The sequence below is a fragment of the Mustela putorius genome, unplaced genomic scaffold (assembly GCF_011764305.1).
Source record: "Mustela putorius furo isolate JIRA1106 unplaced genomic scaffold, ASM1176430v1.1 tig00000151_pilon_pilon_pilon, whole genome shotgun sequence".
Taxonomy (NCBI): Eukaryota; Metazoa; Chordata; class Mammalia; order Carnivora; family Mustelidae; genus Mustela; species Mustela putorius.
Window position 1 is genome coordinate 1,132,820 of NW_025421296.1, and position 25,128 is coordinate 1,157,947.

Sequence of the window (25,128 nt, forward strand, 5' to 3'; positions counted from 1 at the left end):
TTCTGGTTTTGGTTTTTGAAACAGGATTCCTTCTATTTCTGAAGTAATAAGCAGTGCAGTGGTTTTCTTTATTAGAAAATAATTATGATAACATTGTAAGAGTAATATTATTTTTCATTAATGAGTTGTTAAAATTCAGCCATTTGATTTCGGCTTGGTTCTTATCAAAACCACACTTAAGTCATTTGGTACACCTCTTGTCATCTTGTGTAAGTTACTTCAGGCTTTTTCATCTGTTAAGTGGGCATGCTGGTAATACTGAATGCTATTCTATGGTATATGTATATGTAAAACTCCTCTGCCAATTGTAAAATACACAAATATGAGATATTTTTTGTTTATTAAATTTGTTCCTATTAATGTGATTTTGGTGGGCTAATTTTAGTTTTCATCATCTTAGAAAATATTTCTCAAGGATCAGAGTATAGTTTATGTGCCAGACATTCAAGAATCAGTTTCAGTCTGTTAGAATTTTTTTAAATCCTAGTTTTAAGTTGTTTATTATGGAAAAAAAAATTAATTGCATTAGAGAACTTAAATTACACATTATTTTTGGCCAGAGATGAAGACCTAAATTTGAAAAGTTTTAGAGTTATACAGTGCCTTTCTGTTATAAGTAATTAAAAAATTTAAAGATACAAAGTTAAATTTGGAAATTCAAAGTTTGAGTTATTTGTAAGCTATTCCTTAGGTGGCTTTTGTTGTTTTATGGTGGAACCTTCACTTTTCACCTTTATTCTCAAAGTTCCACTGATACTCAAGCAGTTGAGATCAATAATAATAGAATTTTATTTTATTAATGCTTATAATTCTCTGTGTGACAGGATTTCAATTAGGGCATGTTGCTGTTCCGCAATGTCTGGGGCCTAAGCTGAGGAGATTCAAATGACTGGCTGATATGTGAATGGCTGGGTACGATAATCCTCTGGAGGCTTCTTTACTTAGAAGTCTGGTGCCTGGGCTGTAATGACTTGAGAGCTGGGCTCAGCTGGGATTGTTGACAGAATCTCCTTGGGGTTTAGGCTTCTCACCTCAGGGCTGCTGGATTCTAAGAGTAGGTATCTGGAGACCTAGCATTACAACAGAAGCAGTAATGGGTAAGTAGCTGCTTACCCTTCTTTGACCTCATGTTGGTAGTTGTCCTCTGTTAACTTCCAACTGCATTCTGCTGCTTATATATGTATCTCTGCAACTAGCCCTGATTCAAGGTGAGGAGAATTTAGATTTTGTATCTTGAAGGAAGTTCTGCAAGGTTACTTTGCAGAAGCCGTGTGGGATAGGAGATAATATAGTGACCATTGACCATGTATAGACTAATACAGTCTGCCACATGATGTCCTCATTGTCAAATTTATGTCTTATTATCTACTGAATAGTGCCACTTGAACATTTCAATGGCTTAAAATAAAACACTACTAAAACATACCTTTTCTTCACCCCTGCTCCTTTACCCTTACTCTCTCACATAGTAAGAAAACTGCATTTTGTGTCTAAGTTAATGGTACCTCTATTACACAGTTATGCAAGCCAGATCTCCGCTTGCTGACAGTCTCTCCTCCCCTAGATAAGTGAGATTGTTTCATTGGTTTTCTTTTGAGGTGTTCATGGAATTCACATTTATCCATCCCTATCATCACATCTTTAGACCATTGCCTCCTCTTTAGGTTGCTGTAGCATTCTATTTAACTTCTGTATTTTTATTTACTCCTTAGCTGTATAAGATGCGGTTCTTAAGTCACATAATTGGCTTTGAAAAAGTAAACCGAGTAGAACATATACATCCAAAGAATGTTATTTTCAAAGTAATTTCTGCATTTTTGCTTTTAAAAAATTTTCTACAAATAATTATTGAGCAGCTACCATGCATAAGACATTGTGTTAGCCATATTTGTTCTGTAATCTGTATTTCCCTTTTATAATGTTCATGACTGTTCATGTTGCACTATAATTCCTTTTCTTTTTTTTAATTGTGTTAGTCACCATAAAATTCATCATTAGTTTATGGTGCATTTGTTTTTTAATAAATGTTTTTTTTAAAAGTTGCTTCCATATATATATATGTATATGTGTATACATATACACACACATACACATATAGTCATAATTGATCAAATCACTGTTTTTAATTGATCCTATATCATCTTTCTAGTTTGGGTTGCAGGCTTCTGGAGGCTAATGAGAGCTGTGTTCTCTTTTTCTAGAATAAACTTACAATTTGAAATGGTTCAAAGAAGGACTAAAGTTAAGAAGTTTTGTTTTGTGGTTGCATACCATTCTTCATACTTGGCTGTGTGCCAACTGTGACTAATTGGCAGTTAGATTCCAATTCCCTTTCTAGAAATTTTTCCTTCTGTGGGGTTATTCATTTAAAAGAAACAGGCAGGAAAGAACTGCAAACAATGAATTTCACAAATATTTCTGAATACTGGCACTATTATGGTAATTGATGCATAGCCTCCTACATGCTGCTTTGAAGGAGACAGCAGTTTGGATGTATAAGTTCTAATGTGTTTAATAAAATAAACTATTTATTTCACTTATAAGGTTTTTCTTTAGATTACCAGTTTAGTTTGCATTGAGTAAATACTGTTGTCCTACAAACTATACTTAAGACAAAATAATGTCTTGAGAGGTAGATCTAAATTGTTCATAGTGTATAGATGATGGCATTTGTTGAATTGTATTGGTATTATTTTGAAGTCTGTATTTGTATTTTCATTGGGTGAAAAGCTGCTAAGCAGGTTGATAGCATAATATTATGTGAGGGAATATTTAATACACTTTGGGAATCAAGCACATAACTTGTTTATAATCAGTTATTTTTCAGTAAATCTTTATTTCCTATTTATTAAGTAAGTCCTGTGCCTTATCAGTTGTGTTCACTTGGTTCCAGTTATTTAATGTACCTAGAAGGAATAAACTGGTATTTCTTTCAAAGTACTTCAAATCTGTATTTTTTATGCTAATTCCCAATGACCCATTTCCTCCAGTTTTAATCTTTCTATATATAAGGCAGTGGTTGTGATTCTGTAGTTTTCAAAAATTTTTATAAAACGAGTTCTAAAGGAATAGGGAGAATTAATGGCTAGAGAGAAAGTAATTCCCACAAGAATTTCAGTAATAAAGTTTTAAAGGTCTAGGACAGGGGCGCCTGGGTGGCTCAGTGGGTTAAGCCGCTGCCTTCGGCTCAGGTCATGATCTCAGAGTCCTGGGATCGAGTCCCGCATCGGGCTCTCTGCTCAGCAGAGAGCCTGCTTCCCTCTCTCTCTCTGCCTGCCTCTCCATCTACTTGTGATTTCTCTCTGTCAAATAAATAAATAAAATCTTTAAAAAAAAAAAAAAAAAAAAAATAAAGGTCTAGGACTACATAGTTTAAAAACCTAACTATCACTGAACAGATTCGTCATCTGATTTTTAGCTTATTTCAGCTCAGAAGTGATGACTTTTCTTACGATATCCAATATTGTCTATTTGCGTTGTCTAGTGTTTCCAAAGCAGTGTAAAAAAATATTTTGCAGTTTGTGGTCATCCTTGTCATGATTCTCACTTTAATGGCAAAGTATTTCACAGTTATGCACTATGTGGTTTTTAGTTTGAGCATACTAATATTTCTTAATTTGATGCTTTAACATTTTTTTCATCCAAGTGTGTTTTCTTTAATAATTGAGAATTAGTTTACTTCTTGATTCTACTGTTGAAGGCCAACATGAAGCAAACTGTTTCTAAGCCCTAATTTATTAAAATAATTGCCTCAAAACTCTGTATTACTGGGTATTCATTATAAGAAAGTCAAAGGAATTCCTTTTTAGCGTGCACTCACTCGTCCAAGAATTCTTACAAGTACAATAAATGGGTGAGTGAAACCAAAGCCAGGGTAAATAAAACTCAACTATCTTCTACTCATTTCTTTTAACTGCTTTATAGCAGTGATTCTTAAACTTTTTTGCAGATCAGAATCCCCTTGAAGCCATGTAAAAACACAGACTGTAGGACTCATTACTAGAGTACTAATTTGATACTTACTAATTCAGTATGTCTCTGTGGGTCCTGGTGGTTGGTGGTGATGCTGCTGGTTCTGAGGCCATATTTTGAGAAGCACTGCTTTATAATGTTTATCCTAATAATTGTAGAATGAATTTTTCCATTCAGTTCCATTAGTTAATAGAAGGTTTCTTAAATATAACACAGTGTGTCCTGTGTTATACACTAAGACCAGAGAAACTAGTTTCTGGATCATTACTTACCAGCTGTCTGACTTTAAAGTTATTATTTTCAAATCTGTTACATGGTTTCCTCCTCCATAAAATGAAGAGTTGTCCTTTGAGGATAAAATTAGGTAATGTGTGGAAAAATGTTTTAAACTCTACATTGCTGCACAAATGTAAAGTAGTATTGTATATTCTTTAAAATTTTCAGCTTGTTTTAAAATACTGTGGCTAGAGGATAATGTGCCAGTCAGAGAAAGACAATTATCATATGATCTCACTGATATGTGGAATTTAAGAAACAAGGCAGAGGATCATAGGGGAAGAGAGGAAAAAATGAAACAAGACGAAACTAGAGAGGGAGACAAACCTTAGAGACTCTTAATCACAGGAGACAAACCGAGGGTTGCTGAAGGGGAAGGGGTAGTGGGATAGGGTAACTGGGTGATGGACATTGAGGAGGGTAGTGTTGTAATGAATCTTCTTACAGAAGACTGATGATGAATCACATACCTATAGCCTGAACAACAAACAAACCAAAAATACTGTGGCTTATCATACTGTTATGTTAAATATTTTGAGAAGTACTTATTTTCTGCCTCCCCCTATTGCCCCTTGTCCTTTTAATCTTGATTACTTTTTAGTGACAATGTCTTTAAGTAGTCTCAAATGGGCTTGGAAAGGAAACATGTTAAAATGAATACACAGTCTTGGGATTCTATAAGTAAAAGCATTTTGTGGGACCAGAAAGGTAACTATGCAAGCTATGTTGATAGTTGTCAGTGGGAAAACTTGTAATTATTCCGTGACCTTTAAAGATTTTATCAAAACAGGGACGCCTGGGTGACTCAGTAGGTTAAGCGGCTGCCTTCAGCTCAGGTCATGATCCCAGGGTTCTGGGATCAAGTCTTACACGGACTCCTTGGGATCAAGTCTTACACGGACTCCTTGTTTCTCCCTCTGCCTCTGCCTGCCACTCTGCCTGCTTGTGCTCTCTCTTTCTCTCTCTCTGACAAATAAGTAAATAAAATCTTTTAAAAAAAAGATTTTATCAAAACATTTAAAACTTTTTTTTACTGTGGTTATAAGTGTATAGGGAAAGGAAAAAGTAAAACTCCTATTTAGTACAAGGTAATTTAAAACATTAGAAATGTTGAGTTAAATTGTTTTATTTCCTTGTAAAAAAAAAAAACATCCAGATCAGTTTGAATACTGCTAACTTTGTATATGGAGATAGAAAAAAATATAGTACTATCTGAATTAGAGAAACATTACATTCAGTGTAGTTTATGTTAGTTATGTTTTATTAGACTATTTACATATGGACATTTAGGGGTGCCTGGATGGCTTAGTTGGTTGAATGTCCAACTCTTGATTTTGGCTCAGGTCATGATCTCAGTGTTGTGGGATTGCATTCATGTCAGACTACACGCTCAGTGGGGAGTCTGCTTGAGATTCTCTCTTTATGCCCCCACTAAAATAAATAAATAAATAAATAGGTAGATAAATATGGACATTTAAAAAATAATGGAATCAGGGTGGTGGGGTTATGGACATTGGGGAGGGTATGTGCTATGATAGTGCTATGAGGTGTGTAAACCTGGTGATTCACAGACCTGTACCCCTGGGGCTAATAATACATTATGTGTTTAGAAAAAAATAAAAAATTAAATGAATAAAAATAGTGGAATCATAGAATAAAATGGCTCATAGAGTCTGATAAGATCCTTTGAACCCTAATGTTTTAGAGCAAAGGTCAGCCAATCTTTTCTATAAAGGGCTTTTCAGGCCAAGAAGAAAAATCAGGGATATTATGTAAGTACTTATATAATAAGAGAAAACAAATTTATACAGAGAAGGAGAAAGTCAATGAAATTTATACATTTTTTTTTTATTGACGAGATTCAAAATAATCATAATCAAGTATAAATTTTGTAATCCTGGTCTAAGGAGAATTCTTAGGTGGAGTAACATCTTCACTGAGTTTGAAGGTTAGTGTACCCCGTCGTCAAATTGATTGACGACAGTGTTCAGATGTTCAGCTGTAAAAACTATTTCTAAACTTAGGAAAAAGTGGTGGGTGGGTTTGGCATGTGAGCCATAGTTGTTGACTGATGTTTTGGAATACAAGAGACTTTTGCTATCATCTAGTATTGAAGTGAGGGTTGTTTCCCAAGATCACAAGGCTATTTAGTAATAGGTGGTGTGAAATCATAGTGGTATTTAAAATAAACTACTTCTGATGTTCTTAACTGATGTATTATTAACCAGAATACGCTCTTTCCTACTGTTTTTATAAATGGAAATTCACCTTCTACAAAAACTGCCAATTAGTATTTTAAAAACGAAAAATAAGGTTTTAAAATTTTTAATGAAGATTTGGGGGCAGTTAATAGATTTTTCCTTCATTTGTACTGTATTTTTAAGGTGACTTAAATTAATTTTAATTACATGTATTGGTGAACTGTACAGTTTTTTAGTATCAGATATTATGAGCTTTTTTAAAGTAGTATTTTAAATATCTACAGTTACTGTTTTCATATTGTCCCCCTTCCACTTCTACCACTGGTAAAATGGAAAGAGCTTTAATCCACAGAGGACTAGACTGAAACACCAAATATTAAATGCTTGGCACAGAGTAGGTAATGAATAAATTGTGTGTGTATGACAAAGTAATTTGACAAAGCCACTTTATAAAGGGCTTAATATAGTCTCCAGATGACTTTTACTAATTATTAAATTATAGTTTATTAGTTTCTTTTGATACCAAATTTAACACGTTTATTCAGTATTCAAAGATACATCTATGTAATAGAGTGGTTAAGAAACCAGGATCTGGAAGTAGATTATTTAGTTGTGAAACCTGATTAGCCATACACCCAAGCCGTGCAGCCCTTGAGCAAATTAACCTCTTTGTGCCTCACTTTCCTGATCTTTAAAATGAAGATGTTAGTACAAATCTCATAGGGCTGTGAGGCTTAATTATGTTGGTACATAGTTTGTTCTCAAGAACTATTGGTTACAATAATAGTAATTATAAATGTTATATTTGACTGTTTTACTTTCCAACTTTTTTCAGACAGGTTTAATCAGTTAACCAGACATTCCCCCCCACGCCCCCAGCCTATCAGTTAAATTTAAGGGTCTTTTATTACAGGTAGGATTTACCTAATTTACCTCATTTCATAAGTTATAAACAACAAAAGGGAAAATTTCCCATTGGACTGGGCATGTGTATTTTATAGTGCTTTATGTAGTCATAAGTAGAAATATTGGTTAAATATCAGCACATGTACGTGGTCAAGAAGTTATAGTCCTGATCTGATACCTTGAGATAATCACAAGAGTGATTACATGTAGAGGTTTTTTTTTTAACCCCTCACGGAACATGTACCCTATATTTTATAACTTGAATACATAATATTCCATTCTCAGTATTAATGCTTCTGGTTAGCATAGTTACTTCACCAAAAAAAATCTACTTTGACACAAGAAATTCTTTGGGAATTAGTAATCCGCAGTTGTATTTAACTTATGGTTATTAATATATATTCTTTGTATAGTTTCATTAAACTGAAATACATTAAACTGTATTTCCTTAAACTGTGTAAATTAATACATTTAGCAGCAAAAGAATTTTAGTACTGAATTTCTTTTCAATTTGCATTCTTCCCAACTTCTTATAGAAGTTACAAATGAGTTTACAAAGCCTGTAATCAAATTACTTAATGGTCTTTCTTTTGTCATGTTTTCTAACATATGCCTCTTTTTTCTCCCCAGAGGAAATAAAAGCGGAAACTGAAAAACAGAGGTTTGTGGGGTTTCTTTTCTTTATTAAAAATAATTTGCAGACATATCTTGGCCAAATAGTAATGTAATCACCAATATGTGGCAGATTTTCTGTATATGATCTTTATAATAAAACTAGTAAAAAATGGCTTAAGAAGTGTAAGCAAAAGATCTCATAAATAAGTCTATAAGGGTATTCCTGAAATACCATCTGATATGTTTTAAAGTCTTTGCTTAAAAACTTTGATTCATATTTAGGAGGATTACTAAATATTTGTTTTGTAATTTAAATACTTTCTAAGTAATTAAATAACTAGTTTATTTGATTTTTCTTGCATTTAGTTACAGTAGCCACTAGCTTTTGACCTGTAGCAAATTGAAATTTCCCTAGGGTTTGGGTACCCTTATGAAATATGGGAAGATAAAATTTGGTTTAGTAAAATTCCCTTTAGAACTGAAACTTTGTATTTTTATATGAATTTATCATCAATATGAAAAATGTGATATTCTATTTGGACTCTTCTTTTTCATTTAAGTCCTCCTCATGGAGAAGCGAAAGGTGGATCAAGCACCCTTCCACCAGTGAAATCAAAGACAAATTTTATTGAAGCAGACAAGTACTTCTTACCCTTTGAATTGGCATGCCAGTCTAAATGTCCTCGTATAGTTAGTACATCTCTTGATTGTTTACAGGTATGTGTAAAATGTCATTATCTAAAAACTATTTAATTGAATGTGTTTCTAAACATTACTCATAATTGGTGATTCAGACATTTTCCATGAAAGCCTTGAATATTTTTGTTGTGATAAGAGACCAAATGGTTGCTTATGTTTGAGAGAGAGAAAATAATAGTTGTAAAAAAATGTTCCTAGTTTAAGGGTAACAAAAATCATTAGTTAGCTTAGTGAGACACATTATCTTTACTAAGTGTCGATTTGGTCTCATTTTCCATCAGTGAGATGAAAGAACAGTAAGACTTTTAACCTGCTGCTGAATTTACATATTTCATGATTTGCAGATTTTACTAAATCATTTGCAAATGATTTTACTAAATGCTTTCTGTTTTATTTAAAGCAATAGGTTAATATTGACAGTTTAGTATTTATATTCACTGCCAGACTAAAGCTCTGATTTTCATTTATGTCAGAAAAATTCCTGAAATCTTTCGTCCTGTTTAATTTACATGCACACACACAGAGGATTCTTTTAAGACTTAAGATACTTGTAAAATACCCAGATAGAGGGGTCTTATCTTTTTAGGTATTTTTACTGTTCAGGAACTTATACCTATTTAACTGATATTTCAATGGCTAGGAAAAGACCATATTCATATGATTTTTTTCCAAAGATAGATTAAGTTCATTTGATTTATAACCTTATTTTCCCTGAAAAATTAAAAATTAAAATTATGATATCTAAGGCTTTCAGGGCTTTAATGGATGATGAATGAACAAATCTGTGATTTATAGCCAGTGTGTGGAAATTGAGTTTTCTGCATTTTCACAGATCTGATGTGGAAAGAGATTCTGAGTCACTTAAATGTGTTAATACAGCTTTCACAAAAGCAGTATCAATATAATGGTATAATGCAGTAAGCTATTCTGATTCATCAGAGATAAGGTCTGAGACCTGGCTTTCTCAAAATATTGCCTGATGGTTTTATTGTGGCTATTATGTTTTTGTGGTTATTATGAATATCAGTAATTTTACATGTTTATAGCTAATAAAGTTTGCTTCAGGAAAAGTTGGTAAAACCTTGGCTTTGATTTTACTTTAATGTTTTTGTGTAAAAAGTTTAATATTACTGAATTATATGATTTTAATGTATATTTAATTAGCATATTTATTAGCTTAACAGGGATCTTGGATTCTTTTCCCATTTCAGAAACTTATTGCTTATGGGCACTTGACTGGCAATGCTCCAGATAGTACAACACCAGGCAAAAAATTAATTGATAGAATTATTGAAACAATTTGTGGCTGCTTCCAAGGTCCTCAAACAGACGAAGGAGTTCAGTTGCAGATAATAAAGGTAACTGATTATATAGTGAATTTGTAATTCATAATCCCCATTTTTTAAAATCAGAAACCATTATCTTGGAAATATTTTGAAATCTCATTTTATGTGCTTACCAACTGTAATAGAGGTAATTTAGGGGTTTTGTTGAATGTTATGAGTTCAACAATAAGATTATATTTCCAAGTCTTTTATTTTGAAGGTTCCGATTTAGGCTTGGGCCCCCAGAGTTTTTCAGTTTCTGTAATGTTGACTGTATATATTCCATCTTCCGAGCTTTAGGTCCATGTGATGTTCCTTTGACCCCTCTACTTTTTTCTCTACTTCTGGATTCTTTATAGTCTGACCTCTAGTCTCATGCTTCATCATGTGAACTATTTGTGTACCAGCTTTCCTGATTTCCTTGTACCTTTTCATCTGCTGAACCTGCTTAGCCGAACTTGGTGCTGGGTTTGTGCTATAATATACCTGGATAATTAAAGTCCTTTAAAGAAAAGGCACTCAGGAGGCGCCTGGGTGGCTCAGAGGGTTAAGCCTCTGCCTTCAGCTCAGGTCATGTTCTCAGGGTTCTGGGATCGAGTCCCGCATCGGGCTCTCTGCTCAGCAGGAAGCCTGCTTCCCCCTCTCTCTGCCTGCCTCTCTGCCTACTTATGATCTCTGTGTCAAATAAATAAATAAAATCTTAAAAAAAAAAAAAAGAGAGAAGTCACTCAATTATTTTTTCAGTCTCTTATAAATTTTGAATTCTTAATATGACTACTAATGGTAGTGGTGATGCATTTATACAGTAAAATTTTCTTACACCTTTAGTACTTTTGAAATCATTTACATGTATCAAATGTTTTTCATGTGTGAATGTAGCCCCTTCTGAGCCTTTCAGTTTCATATCTGTATTCACTTCACAAGTCATATTTTTATTTTAAAAAAGCTAGTTGGCTTATCATTTGTCAGTTGGCCTATCATTTGCAGCTACATATGAGTCATAGTTTATTTAGCTTATACTCAGTGCTGACTGCATAGCATTGTACAGCATAAAAGGACCGAGGAGTCCTTGCTCTTGAGAAATTGCAGGTACCCTAATGTATGAACTTTCATGCAAATTTAAGTTGTTGACTTTGTTGGAGGATTCACTTAGGAGTATTTTAAATGCTTTATTCTAATTTAATCTGATATTTTAATGCTGTATCCTATTTGTAAACCTCTTCAACAACAACAGCAGTACATTTATTGAGTCTGGTCTATAAGCAAGATCTCAGAAAAATTTGGAAGTGAGTAGGACATTGTGTATCCTCCAAAGTTGACAGTCTCATTTGATAGATATAGCATATGAAGCATATCTCTGTTCTTTAGTGACAGAGTTAATGCTGCGCATTTTAAGAAACTAAGTAACATTTTTATTAAAATGAAACTTGGGTTGAAATAGTATGATTGAATAGTTTTCTAGTGTTCTAGGTTTGGATTATTTGGAAATTATTACCAATTGATGATATGTATCCAAGGCTGGTAGAAATTCTCTTGGTGTACACTGAGAATTCTGTTAGTGTATACATGAAAGTGGTAATGGTGTCTGAAAATACTCATATTTTTGTGCTGAAACTCTGGGTGTAGAAAATTGCTTCAACTGTGTCTTTCTTTTTATTTATTTATTTATTTATTTATTTTTGTGTGTGTGTGTGTGTGTCTTTTTAAAGGCTTTACTTACTGCAGTAACATCTCAACACATAGAAATTCATGAAGGAACTGTACTGCAAGCTGTGAGAACATGTTACAATATCTATCTAGCAAGCAAAAATCTCATCAATCAGACAACAGCCAAAGCTACTCTTACTCAGATGCTAAATGTTATCTTTGCACGCATGGAAAACCAAGCAGTAAGTATTAAAAACAGAGAGATTTAAAGAATACCTCAGGCATCAAATATAGAGAAGAGTTTATAGAGAAATTACAGTGAAATCTTTTGTGCTTGTAGAGAAGAATATTTTCATTTACAGTTCTACTTACTGGAGATCTGTGGAATTATTTTGCTTTGTTTTGAGGTTTTGCTGACTTATCTGACTTTGGAAAAAACATTTTTCATGGTGCACAAGTAGAATTTGAAAGGTATTTATTGTTGTTATCCTCATGGACGTGTTTATGAATTGATGATATTTTTTATTGTAGTCAAGCTTAATAGATCAATTTAATGTAGATATAAAACTACCTAATTTGATCTGTTCTGCTATAAAATATTTTAGTCATTGCATCCTTTAAAAATAAAATATGTATCTATATTGTGGAAATACATTTGGTAGGGTAAGAGATCAACTGAAGAATCATTTGTCCATATTTTTAAATTGTTCAGGTCTTCATAATTACAAATCAACTTTTAACGTTTTTTTGAGCCCATTTTAAACTTCAGATATTCCAGGGATATCTCCTTTACTCTCTTTCCTTATTTCCAGCATCTTATATATAACCATATTATAATAATCAGAATCAGAAATTGACACTTGTACATTACTTTTAAATAAACTGTAGAGCCTACTTGTATTTCACCAATTTTCCTACACATGTCCTTTTTTTTGTTTCAAGATTGAATCCAGAATCTGACATTGTACTTAATCTGAATTTAGTAAAGGATAGGGATGTTGCTAAATATCTTGAAGCACACAGGACAGCCCCTCTCCACAGCAAAGAATTATCTGATCTAAAATCTTAGTAGCACTGATGTTGAGAAACCCTAGTCTAGAAAGTATGGAAGTCTATAGAAAATGTTTAAAGGTTTATTTTCATGCAATAACATTTTTTTAAAGGATATTTCTAGAATTTCTGTAACTCTGGAATAAATAGAACTAGAATTCAGTGCCATGCTTATCTATGATCCAAAGCATGCGCTTGCCCCACTAAACCATAGCGCAGATCTGTTGAAGTTTAGGCTGAGGGTAGGAATCCATTGCAAGTTGTAGGTTCTTCACTGCTAGTTTGGAAGTTGACTTTCTCATGAGTGGGTTAAAGTATTGGTCTGAAAATTCTGTTCTAGTTCCAACTGTGCATCTAGTTGTTCCCATCAGTTTCCGTATCTGTAAAATATGGGATTTGGACCATGCGTATTACAAGATTCTTCCTACCTTTTGAGCATTAAAATATTTTAATTTAAATTTATATTTATTTTATAAATTCATATAATTAGCTCTGGTATTTCCACATAAACTGGAATATTACTAAGAAATATGAAATGTTCATTTCGGGCACAGTAAAGTATTTACCTTTATGGAAATTAACTCTGTGAGAGTCATTCTTATTAGGCCATGAGGACCAGAAGAGATGTGTCTAAAAGCAATAAAGTGCTAAAAAATGAATTCCTGTGGTTCTGATCATTACCTTTTTAGGATAAGTAAGCCAGTTTTATAGGTGGTATTGTATATATAATAATGACATGTCTTCTAAAATAAAATTCAACATTTGTTGTACAGTTTTTCATCCCTATTAAGATGACTGATTGAGTTTTAAGTACTTAATTTAAGTATTCATTGCTATTTTATTTATTAAATGCAGTTTTATTATTTTTTTTTAATTATGAAGAGGTTTAACAATGTGACATTAAGAACATGTTACACTGAAAATTCCCTTCCACTCTTGTTTCTAATTTGGTCATTTCTTAACCTCCACTCCCTATTGGTAACTATTACTATTAACTACTTCCTTGTGGTATCTAGATTTTGATGTATGAGTTAAAATGAGCATGTGTTTTATTTCCCCATCTGCTTTTTCCCTCCCTTAGTGAAACTTTTATTTGGTTTTCGGAAAATCCACTATTGGCAATAATCCGATTATTATTCTGAGGCTATTAAAATTTATTTCAGTTTTTAAATTTTGTTTTGTTTAGGTTATACATTCACATGATTCAAACACCAAAAGTAGTGAAGAGAAGATACATACTGAAAGACTTCCATCTCTGTTCTTATGTACCAATTTCCATCCCTCTAAGAAGTAACCACTGTTATTTGTTTTTGTGTAGTTTTAGTATATTTTATGTTCTTTGCTTCTGATGTATAAAGTGTTGCCTTATATATAAAGGATTTATAGTTCAGCTTAACATTATCCCTCCACATTTTAAACAACTCATTTTACCAGTACTGGAAAATTATTTTATTTTTTTCCAGTTGCAGGAAGCCAAGCAAATGGAAAAAGAAAGGCATCGGCAGCATCATCATCTGTTGCAGTCTCCAGTAAGCCATCATGAGCCTGAATCACCTCAACTTAGATATTTGCCACCTCAAACTGTTGATCACATGTCCCAAGAACATGAAGGGGACCTTGATTCCCATACAAATGATGTGGATAAAAGCCTTCAGGATGACACAGAACCTGAAAATGGATCTGATATTTCCAGTGCAGAAAATGAACAGACTGAAGCTGATCAGGCAGCTGCAGCTGAAAGTAATCTTTTTGAGAAGGGTTTTTGTGGGGCATGTGTATGTGTGTTAAAGGGGAGAGTGTAGGCACGCATATTTGGTAAAGAAATGGGGGGAGGGTAGTATGCCTTCATGGATATCAGACACATTATGGTAATGTGGATTTTTCTATGCTAAGTGGTGAAGTTAATTGACTTCCACACATAAGACACCTACTAATGATACTATGCATTCATTGGTATCTCATGAGTAATATGATTTACAGATTTGTTTGGGAGGAGATCTGTGTCACTAAAAGAGGTCATAAGTGTCTGTTAGCATGTTGTATAGGAACTTGAGTTTTTTCCTTAAAATTAGTTTCAGAGCCAACAATAGACCTATTTATTTAGTAAGGTTCTGGAATATGACTGAAGACTTTAGGTCATCAGAATGTTATTGGTTTGGAAAAATATTATGGTCTATAAAGTACTGAAATTTAGTATAAAAAGAAATCTTTTGAGAGACCAAGTGCCTAACATACAGAAATATTCTTATGTCCTGATGTGTAGTAATCACTAAAATTGAGACGTTCTCCAATACTATTTTTCTAAGTAAATTTATTTATAAGAAAAGGATGAGGCCCTAGGGGGCTCAGTTGATTAAGCATCTGATTCTTGGTTTTGGCTTTCTGGTCATGATCTCAGGTTCATGAGATCAAGCCATGAGTCAAGTTGGGCTCCAGGCTCCGTGCCCAGCATAGAGTCAGCTTGAGATCCCCCCTCCATCTCCTTCTGTTTCTCCTCCCACTCTTGTGTGCTTGTGCTTTCTTTCTCTCTCAAATAAATAAAATCTTTTTTGAAAAGGGGTTACAAGATAACAAAATTAAATTACATTTATTTATTTTACTAATTTTTTTTCTAAAAATAATCACATGATGTGATTTTTTTTTTTCCTCCAAACATTATTTTGAGCTTTTGCTATTCCAGGGAATTTGGTTGTTCCCTTTGTTGCTTCTTAGGTTGGTGTCAAAAAATGATGGAAATTCTCTTGCCTGTTCACTGTGTATATGTGTGGAGGTAGGATGGTTAGGGCTTAGTAAGAGTTTATCTGAATTCTAGATTTTTCTTTGAGAAAAGACTTCTGTAATTTATTTTCAGCTCTTGATTTTTTTTTTTTTTTTTTAGCCACATCTTTTTTACAACAATAGTGGCATGAACATCAACAGTGGTATGTTTAGATGCCTTTTCACTATTTTTTATAGTCCTTTCCTATTTATTTTAAAAGGGGTAATTTTGATAAATCCAATCATTGACAGTAGTAAAGCTAATAGTAAATTTGTTCTAGTATGCCCTTGCCTGAATTTCACCTACTTTTACTGTGAGTTTATAAAGGGGCTAATTAAAAGGGCTAATCTCTAATAAAGCTGGGGCTTTATTTATTCCTTCATTTCTTCATGGATTCAGTAAACCATTTATTTAGCATACTATGTTCTGGGCACTATGTGGAACTTAGGGTTAAAAAACTGATGGAGATAAAAACATTGTTCTTAAGGTACTCATGGTCTGCCTGGATGGTCGGGTGTATAAATGATGTATAATGTGATAAATATCCTGAAAGTGTCATGCACAAGGTCATTCTGCTTAGAAGAGTTAGGCAATATCTTTGTAGAGAAAGTGATCATGATTTAGTTGAATCTTATTATATAGGAGTTGGAATTGGCTAGCTAGAAGATTATCTGATAGAAGAAACAACATGGGCTGAGACCCAGGGAATGTAAGCATCTACTGTGTATGAGTCACCTTATAGGATACAGAATTATAAATAAAACATAACTCGCTGTATTATAGTAATGATTACTTTGGCCCTAGAGGTATTTTCTCTCAATCGCTGATAAAAATAAAAATTCTTCCTGAGAAGCATTGGTTAAGAGTGCTCTGGAGTTAGATTATCTTCTTTGAATCACTTCTCTATCACTAATTAGTTTTATCACTTTGGACATAATAGTTAACTTCTCTAATAATTTCCTGTGTGTAATATTACTGTTACTATAATCTATTTCTGTTAGATTATTTGTGTGAGAATTGACTCTTGATTCACTAGTTATTTTATACACATATTAGTGACTGTGTGTATTTAGTTTTGTTGAAACTAACTTTCAGATTCTAGATAATTTTAGCCAACTAGAGCACAGAAATACAAAGCTTAGGAGCACTGGCTGGCTCAGTCATTGGAGTGTGTGACTCTTGGTATCTGGGTTGTGAGTTCAAGCCCCATGTTGGGTGTAGAGATTACTTAAGAAATAAAATCTTAAAAAAGTACAAAGCTTAAGGCTGGTGGAAAAATTACCTTGTTAGAGGTAATTTTATATATTTTTACTTTGCTAAAAATTTAAGTGTTATTGTATTTGAATTTTTTTATAAAATAAAACTGATTTGGTGTGCTTATTTATCAAATTTCCCCTTGTGGCATACAGTATTATATAGAATGTAGCAAATATAGATTAGTAGTGGTGAACAATAGAGAGGACAAGATTCTGGAAGCCAGAATCATAAGTAGTGGTCCTTTATAGTAGTATGAGTGGGTGTATTAACCCTATCAACTAATATGCAGTCTGATGCCATTTGGAGTAGGGTCCCAGATCCCAAAGCATCCCAAAGTGCTAATTGAGCCTTCCTGAGATATTTGCGTCATTTCAGAAAACCCAATGGAAATCCTATTTTTATCTGCAAGCTAACTCTGGAGTGTCAGGTTTTACCAGTTTCTCTTAAGCTGTTCAGAAGTTCTGATGGGCTTTTAAATTTGCTTTTGATTGTTAAATTGGGGAACAAATTCTTTTCTTGTTAAATTTGGTTTTATACTGGATATGTGGATTATTGGGGGGAAAGAGTAAGGAAGGGCTGGAAAGCACTGGTGGACACCCAGGTAGCCCTATGTCTCTTCTTTAAGAACCTCAAAAATATTAAGGCACAATGATGAGTTTGTTATTACTGATGAACTGAATTAATCAATGTAGGCTCTAATTACATTTAATATATACTTATAAGAGGTCAGATGTGTTAGAAATATTTCATTCAGAGGCACCTGGCTGGCTCAATCATTGTGTCTGCCTTCAGCTCAGGTCATGATCCCAGGGTCCTGGGATCAAGCCTGCATTGGGATCTTGCCCAGCAGGAAACCTGCTTCTCCCTCTCCCACTCCCCCTGTATTCCCTCTCTCGCTCTCTCTCTCTCTCTCTCTCTCTGAAATAAATTTAAAAAAAAAAAAGAAAGAAATGTTTCATTCAAAATACTTCAAAGTATTTGGCTCCTAAAAGAATAATCTAGAAAACCTACTTAAGTTGAATCATCATTTTTAATAGTTTGTCAGGTAAAGCATTTTTTAAGTTGATTGAATTTATAAATATTTTTAATTTGGGTTAGTTACGAATTTTGAAGGTTTAACTTGTAATCGCTTCTAGTTTCATTTATCATATTTTCTTTTATTCTTAATTTTTAAGGAAGGTTTTTAAATTTAAATGTTTAGTAAAATTTCCAAAAAGTTCATATTTTCTTGGATTTTTCTTTTTTAAAGCGTTATCTAAAAATGACATATTATATGATGGAGAAAACCATGACTGTGAGGAAAAGCCACAAGACATTGTACAGAGCATTGTAGAAGAAATGGTGAACATCGTTGTTGGAGGTAGTGTATTTCACTCAACGTTAGTTTTTTCTGTCTTTGAATATTTCATCCCACTACGGGGGCTATTTATATAATGTGTGGAGCAAAAATACAAGCTTTCTCAAATTGGAGTGTGTGTATAGGAAAAATACTTAAGTATCTTTAATTATAGAACAGTTACTCCCTTTTTTCCTCCAGGTTCAGTTATAATCTTTCATAAAAACCTTTCATAAAATCTTCCCTACTGCATTAAAGAAAAGTTGATGCCATTTCATTTTTTTGTTTTTATGTTTGGTGGCAGAGATACATGCTTTATACTCCTAAATGTTCGAAACTCTATAAACCAGAAAATACTAAAATTGATTTGGTTTTGAATATGTGTATCTTTTTTGGAAAAATCCATGCTTTCTTACACGTTTATTATCACAACCAATGTATAGTTGATATAAGGCCAGTTCCTATCTTATGGATTATATTATAAAGATGTTGTAAAGTTTGTTAGGAATTTAACTCACATTTTCCATAAATAGTACTATTTGTAGAGAGGATTAGATTTGAGACCAGTCCACTGAAGCTTATTTACCCATGTTTTTTTGCACGGGAGTAAGCATAGTACTTTGCTACATACACTTCTAGAAGTATAATTAAATGTACAGTATGGCTCTTGAATGAGAATAACACTGTTTCAGCAATATCTAACTCCCACTTATAGCATCATTCCTAAGAATATATTTTCTTCTTTAATGAAACACTAGAACCCCAGGCATCCATCTGATTGCCTTCTCGTTTTTTCATCTTTTCTTTCAGCAAATACTAAGGAAGTGCATACAGTTGGGTGGCACTGTAGGGGGATACAAAAGTTAATCCAAGATAGACCAAATGATAAGTGCCATTACAAAGAAACAGCTAACATCCTATTAAAATTCAGAAAAAAAAGTGATTATTTCCAGCTTAAGTGATCGAGGAAGGCTTCATGTAGGAGATGACACTTGAACTTAGACTGTATGGATTCACACAGGTATGGGGAGTGGTATTTGATGTATTGGAAGCTCTGTTGGCTCAAGTCTAGAGGAGAGGACTTCTGCCAGACTACCACCTGGAAATTGACAGCTAGTGGTTTGGCTGAAGTATAAAATATGTGATATCATATAATAGAAACTAAGGTTAAAGAACAAACTTGCTGATTAAAGGTTTAAGATTTTAGGCTTCATTCCATCATAAAATAAATTACCATCAAGGATCTTTAAACTAAGAGATGGAATAATTAGAATTATGTACCAAGAAATTAAGTGGGGAAGTAGAAAGTACAGTGGGAGACTAGTGTAGTAATGGAATTCTCAATAAGGTGAAACGGTGGAAATGGAGAGGGAAACGTGAATGGGAAGTGAGATAATGAATGTTAAGTCAAGAAGACTTTGCAACTGATAAAATACCTGGGTGAGAAAGAGAAATTATAAGGTGTGTCAAAGATCCCCAAGAATACCCCAGGGTTTTGTGATTCACTAGAAGGAATCACAGAATTCATTAGTTATGCTCACCATTAAAATTTTTATCATGTAAAGGTACAGTACAAAATCATCAAAGAGAAAAGGCATATGGGGAAATGTCTGCAGGAAATCAAATGCACACTTCAGGCATACTGTCCTAGTGAAGTCACACAGAAGGTTCTTAATTCCTCCACATCAGATTGTGAGTGCTGGTTACCAGGGCAGGTCATTAGACTCAGTGCCCAAAGTTATGTTGTCTCCCTTTACTTGCATGTACCCAAATTTCAGATTTCCTAAAGCAAAGCTGGTTTTTAGCATAAACCACATTATTTGTGCAAGTGGTTTAGGCACAGTGAGCCACTCTTACTAGTTCTGGGAATGGTGGGAACCCTCCCAAAATGTAAATTCCTGGGGGCCAGGCAAGGGCCAACCTTAAAAGCCTACCTTTCTGAGGATAGGGAGTCTCAGGCTTACTGTGTTAACTCCTCTATGCATGGGTGGTCAGCCAGTTTTTCAGCCTAAATGGGTAGCTGGATGGTTTAGAACTAGTGGAATTAAATCATGTTGGAAGAGAAGTTGGCTTGGGGAAAAATGTACTAAATTATATTTGACTACTAAATGTGCTTCTGGTACACCATCCATGTGGGAATTTTATGAAATACATAATAGAAATATAGAAATATGTAAGATATCAAGGCAGGTGCTATAGGTGGGAGTCCTTCTGTTAAAATTAATAGTTGAAGCCATAATCTTGAGGAATATGAATTTTAAAACCCTGTATACTTAGAATCAGAGAAGAAAGAGCATTGTGTGTCCATGCAGTCTTTAAAAGTTTAATAATGTATATGAGGGGATGGCAAATTATATTCCATGAACCAAATTTGGCCCATTGCCTATTTTTGTAAATAATGTTTTCCTGGAACACATGCTCGTTTGTTTATGTTTTGCCTTCAATAGCTATCTTTGCACTACAAAAGTAGAGTTGAGTAGTTGCAACAGACCATATGGCCTGCAAAGCCTAAAATGTTTACTAACTGGCCCTTTGCAAAAAAACTTCACCAGTCTCGAATACATATCAATTCAGAGTGTGAAGTGAAATTTTTCTCTCATTTTTCTCTAACTTTTTACTCAGAATGTTTTCATACCTAGACAAAAGTCCAAAGACCAGTACGATGAACACTTGTATGCCCTTTCTCTAGATTCACTACTTGTTAAGAATTTTGGTGCATATGTTTTATGTGTCTTTAAATAGACCTACACACACACACATACATGTATGTGAATATGTGCGTTTTGCTCATCTTTCCTTGAGCCTTTAAAAAAATTGGCTATATATGTCTTGATACTTTATTCCTAAATACTTTAGCATATATCTTCTAAGAATAAGGGCATTCTTATACATAACCATAATTCATTTTCACACCTAAGAAAATTAACACTATTTTAAGAATATTTAATATAAATACTACATTTTAAAATGTCCCCAAATTCCCAAAATGTCTCTCTTATATACTTTTTTCCCTTTTCTTTTTTAAGTACAGGATCTGAGTACAGTTGCTGCCATTTGATTCTGTCTCTTTTGTCTCATTAGTTTAGAACAAGTCCTCTTGCCTCTTCCCCCATCTTCCATAACATTTACCTTTTTTTAAAGAGTATGATATTGTTTGTAGAGTGTTACGCATTTTGAGTTGATATAACAGTTACCTAATTTAGATTAAATGTATTTGCAAGAATATTGCATAGGTAATGTTGGTACTTTTTATTCATCATGTTAGTTAATTGGTTCATAACAACAAGTTACCCATATTAGTGATAATGTTTCATCACTTGGTTAAGATGGTGACCACAGGTCTCTTCATTGTAAGGGAGACTTTTTACCTTTTAACTATAGTTGACCTTTCAACAAATGACATGGATTGGAACTGCATGGATTTGCTTTATGTGAGGTTTTTTTGCCCCATAAATACAGTCCTGTGAATGTATTTTCTTTTTGTTAATGATTTCCTTAGGATTTTTTCTTTCTAGTTTACTTGACTGTAAAAATACAGTATAAAATACATGTTGAACAATTGTTTATGTTATCAGTAACATGCTGCTTCTGGGCAGCATTTAGCTATTAGTAGTCAAGTTTTGGGGAAGTCAAATTACACAGTTTTCAACTACATGAGGGATTGGCCCTCCTAAGCCCCATGTAGGTCAACTGAAATATGAAATAAATAATCTTATTTCAAGATCATAGAAGGATCTTTCCAGTTAGTGGTTTTAGCATCCATGAATGATCCTTGACTTACATATTGCATTGGTTACAAAATAGTGATTTCATAATTCTAACATTAATTGACGCTTTTCTATGGAGAAGAGCTCTTCTTCTTTAAAAAAAAAAAATAATACTGTGAGCTCATGAGTTCTTTGCTATTCATCTTATTATAATCATTTACCATTATTCTTTGTTCTTGAGCTGGCCAGTAGGAATCCAGCTCCTGTGTCTTTCTGATGTGATTCTATTATCTTGAGCATTTCCTTGTTTTCTGGAAACAAGGTGTTTTAAGTTAAATGTTCAACTTTCCCTTGCCCCAGCTCTGGAATCAGTTGCTTCTTTAAGGAGTTTTTGTTCTTTTTAGTGGGCAATTATATTTAGCCACTAGGCATACTCATTCCTGCTGAGGTGTCATGGTGTCGTTACTTCTTAGCCTTTGTAATGTACAGAGACAGAGAGATCTACCGTCACAAGTTCATATTGATAGTTCCAGGTCACATCCAGTGCCACTAGATTTTTCTTCATCTTCTTACATTTCACATTTGTATTTCCCTTTTCCCACAGTAAAAACCCAAATTCTCAGCAACAATTTACTAAAGTTCAATTTTTTTTATATATGTGTATTTAGAATGCATCCTACTGAGGATGAATAATAGCTACACTATTTACAGTTGTATAATTTATAATAGTAAACTGTATTAACTATTTTATTGATTTATTTATTTGAAAATCACTTGCATGAATGAGAGTCAAAAATTTTATAAAACATATACTCAGAATTCTTCTATCCATTCCTTGCTGACCTGCCTGACATAGGTAGCCACTTTCATTAGCTTTTAGTTTATCCTGTGTGTGTATGTATTTCCCCCAGATTAATAAGCAGGTACTTAACATTATTTCTCTTTCTTTTTGGCAAAACATTGTATATCTTCTCCTTTTTTTTTTTGGTACCCCCCCTTTTTTTTCACTTAATATATGCTGTAAATACTCTTTTCAGTTGTAGGAATTTTCCTTATTTTTTCTCTTGGCTGTCTGCACAGTAATCTGTTATGTGGATGTATCATAGTTGACTCAACTAGTCCCTTATTGACAGGAACTTGGATCATTTCCAGTGTTTTGCTATTACAAGTAATGCTGCCATGAATAACCCTGTACATCTGTATTGTTTCATATTTGTGGGGGTTTAGATTGGGGAAAGATTCATAGAACTGAGATTACTGGGTCAAGTGGTAAATTAATAAGATTAATTAGCTATTGCTAAATGTCCCTTCATAGGTATTGTTCCATTATGCACTCTTTTTTTTTTTTTTTTTTTTTTTTGGTACCATTTTGCACTCACCAGCAATATATAAGAGTGCCTTTTTCTTGATAATTGCTAGTGGAATTTAAAGTTTTGAATTTTTGCCAACCTGTTAGGTGAGAAATGTTTCTTAGTTTATTATTTTTTTAAATTCTAGTATATTTAACGTTTAGTGTTGTATTAGTTTCAGGTGTACAATATAGTGATTCAGCAGTTCCATACATTCCTCAAGGCTCATCATGATAAGTGTATTCTTAATCCCCTTTACCTATTTTACCCATTCCCCCTTCCCCTCTGGTAACCACCAGTTCTCTGTATTTAAATAGAGTTTGGTTTTTTTTTTGTCTCTTTTTTCTCTTTGTTCATTTGTTTGTTTCCTAAATTCCACCTGTGAGTGAAATCATATGGTATTTGTCTTTCTCTCACTGTCTTATTTCACTTAGCATAATACCCTCTAGATCCATTCATGTTGTTACAAATGGCAAGATTTTATTCTTTTTCATGGGTAAGTAATATTCCATTGTGTATGGAATTCTCTTTATCCACTTCTTAATTTGGTTATAATTTGCGTTTCTCTGTGGATGAAAATTAAGTATCTTCTCAAATATAAGTGCCATTACATTTCTTTTTTTAGTGAATCATCTATAATCTTTCTGTTATTCTTGATTTTTTTCCCTTAGGTTTTTTTTTTTTTTTTTTGTATAGCATTTTCATTAGATGCTTATCAATTTTGATGTATGAGTAATTCATAACAAATACTGGCCTTTAGAATTTTTGGTTATTGAATACCTTCATATTTTCGTTTTTTCCCTTCTCTCTTCATTTTAACCTTTCTTTCTGTTGCACCATTTACATTCTCTTAAGCTTTGAAACCCAAAGCACGCACTTACTTTTACTAAGCCATTTCATGAGCACTTCCTTTCAAGATCTTTAATTTCTCCCACTGTTCTTCTTGGTGATTACTGAATGGTTCTTCGGCCTCTTATTTTTGGGGATTTGATGTTTTGTTTGCAAAATTATTGTGAGGGCTTCCTGTAAGGGCAGCACTTCTGCTGCTCAGTCAGAAAGGAACTTCTGCAAAGCTGTGGCCCCATGTGTAGAACAGGCAAGTGAGAGGCAGCAGATACTTCAAACAGCATGTGCCTCAACTCTTGTCACTTAAGTGTTTCTTAATTATCAGTTCTACTTTGTATTTCTTGAACTGTGAATCTTTCTGAATTAGTTTGAATTCTGAAAACATGCTCAGTGTCTTCTCCCACAGCAAAATCCTCAACCTGCTCTGTATTAACTTTCTTTAAATAAATTCTAGTTGCGTATCTTTTTACTTCTGTAACATACCTACCTCTCTCTGACTGTGCTATATCGGCCAAATCAGAGAATTTGTGCTAGTAAATTCAACTCAATAACATAGATTCAAGATTTACTATTTAAAAATACTTAATGTTGGACTGCGTATTAGAGCTTCAAGGACAATAAGACATCTTCTGACTATCAAGATTCTAAAATCTAGTGAGGGAAAAAGCTGCATTAATAGATAATGTCAATATTATAAGCCCTGGAATAGAGGTGTGTTCAGGGTTCTACTGGAATCCCAAGTTCTAGTCTTGAAAGTGAAGGATATTTCCAATCTTGAAAGTGAAGGATATAACATTGCCGTTGCAAACATTTAGATTATTTTCAAGTTTTTGCTTTTTTATAAACACTGTTCTGAGGAGCATTCTCATCATAGATTATCTTTTAGCACTTTAGGATAAATTTATAAAAAGGAATACTTTTTTAAAAAAGGAATACTTTGATCAAGGTTATGGGTATTTAAATTTTATATAATGTATGTTGTTTAATATCACTTTACTAGATGGATTATATCTTACAGTTGTAACTTGTGTTTCTCTGATAACTTGTAGGATCAAAACCCAGGGAGAAGCCATTATTTTTGTAGGTCAAATGTCGGAAGTTTCTTGGTCCAGTTGAGTATCTGTGGGCTATTAATACTTTTCTGAATTGTATGTTCATGACTTTTGCCTGTTTTTCCTTTTTTT

The 25,128-nt window shown here is 33.4% G+C and overlaps 1 protein-coding gene across 3 annotated transcripts in view; it reads left to right on the forward strand.

The window, feature by feature from the left end:
- The window catches only part of ARFGEF1 (ADP ribosylation factor guanine nucleotide exchange factor 1), a 155,963-nt gene that overhangs the window by 40,964 nt on the left and 89,871 nt on the right, over nt 1-25,128 (forward strand). For 2 of the 3 annotated variants that reach the window (XM_045075690.1, XM_045075689.1), the window contains exons 2-7: nt 7,986-8,016; nt 8,531-8,687; nt 9,881-10,027; nt 11,704-11,883; nt 14,155-14,431; nt 17,956-18,066. In XM_045075690.1, coding sequence (XP_044931625.1) covers nt 7,986-8,016; nt 8,531-8,687; nt 9,881-10,027; nt 11,704-11,883; nt 14,155-14,431; nt 17,956-18,066 — 903 coding nt within the window. Of the gene's footprint in view, nt 1-7,985; nt 8,017-8,530; nt 8,688-9,880; nt 10,028-11,703; nt 11,884-14,154; nt 14,432-15,581; nt 15,613-17,955; nt 18,067-25,128 lie in introns of those variants that run through there. The other variant, XM_045075691.1, reaches the window with a different exon arrangement.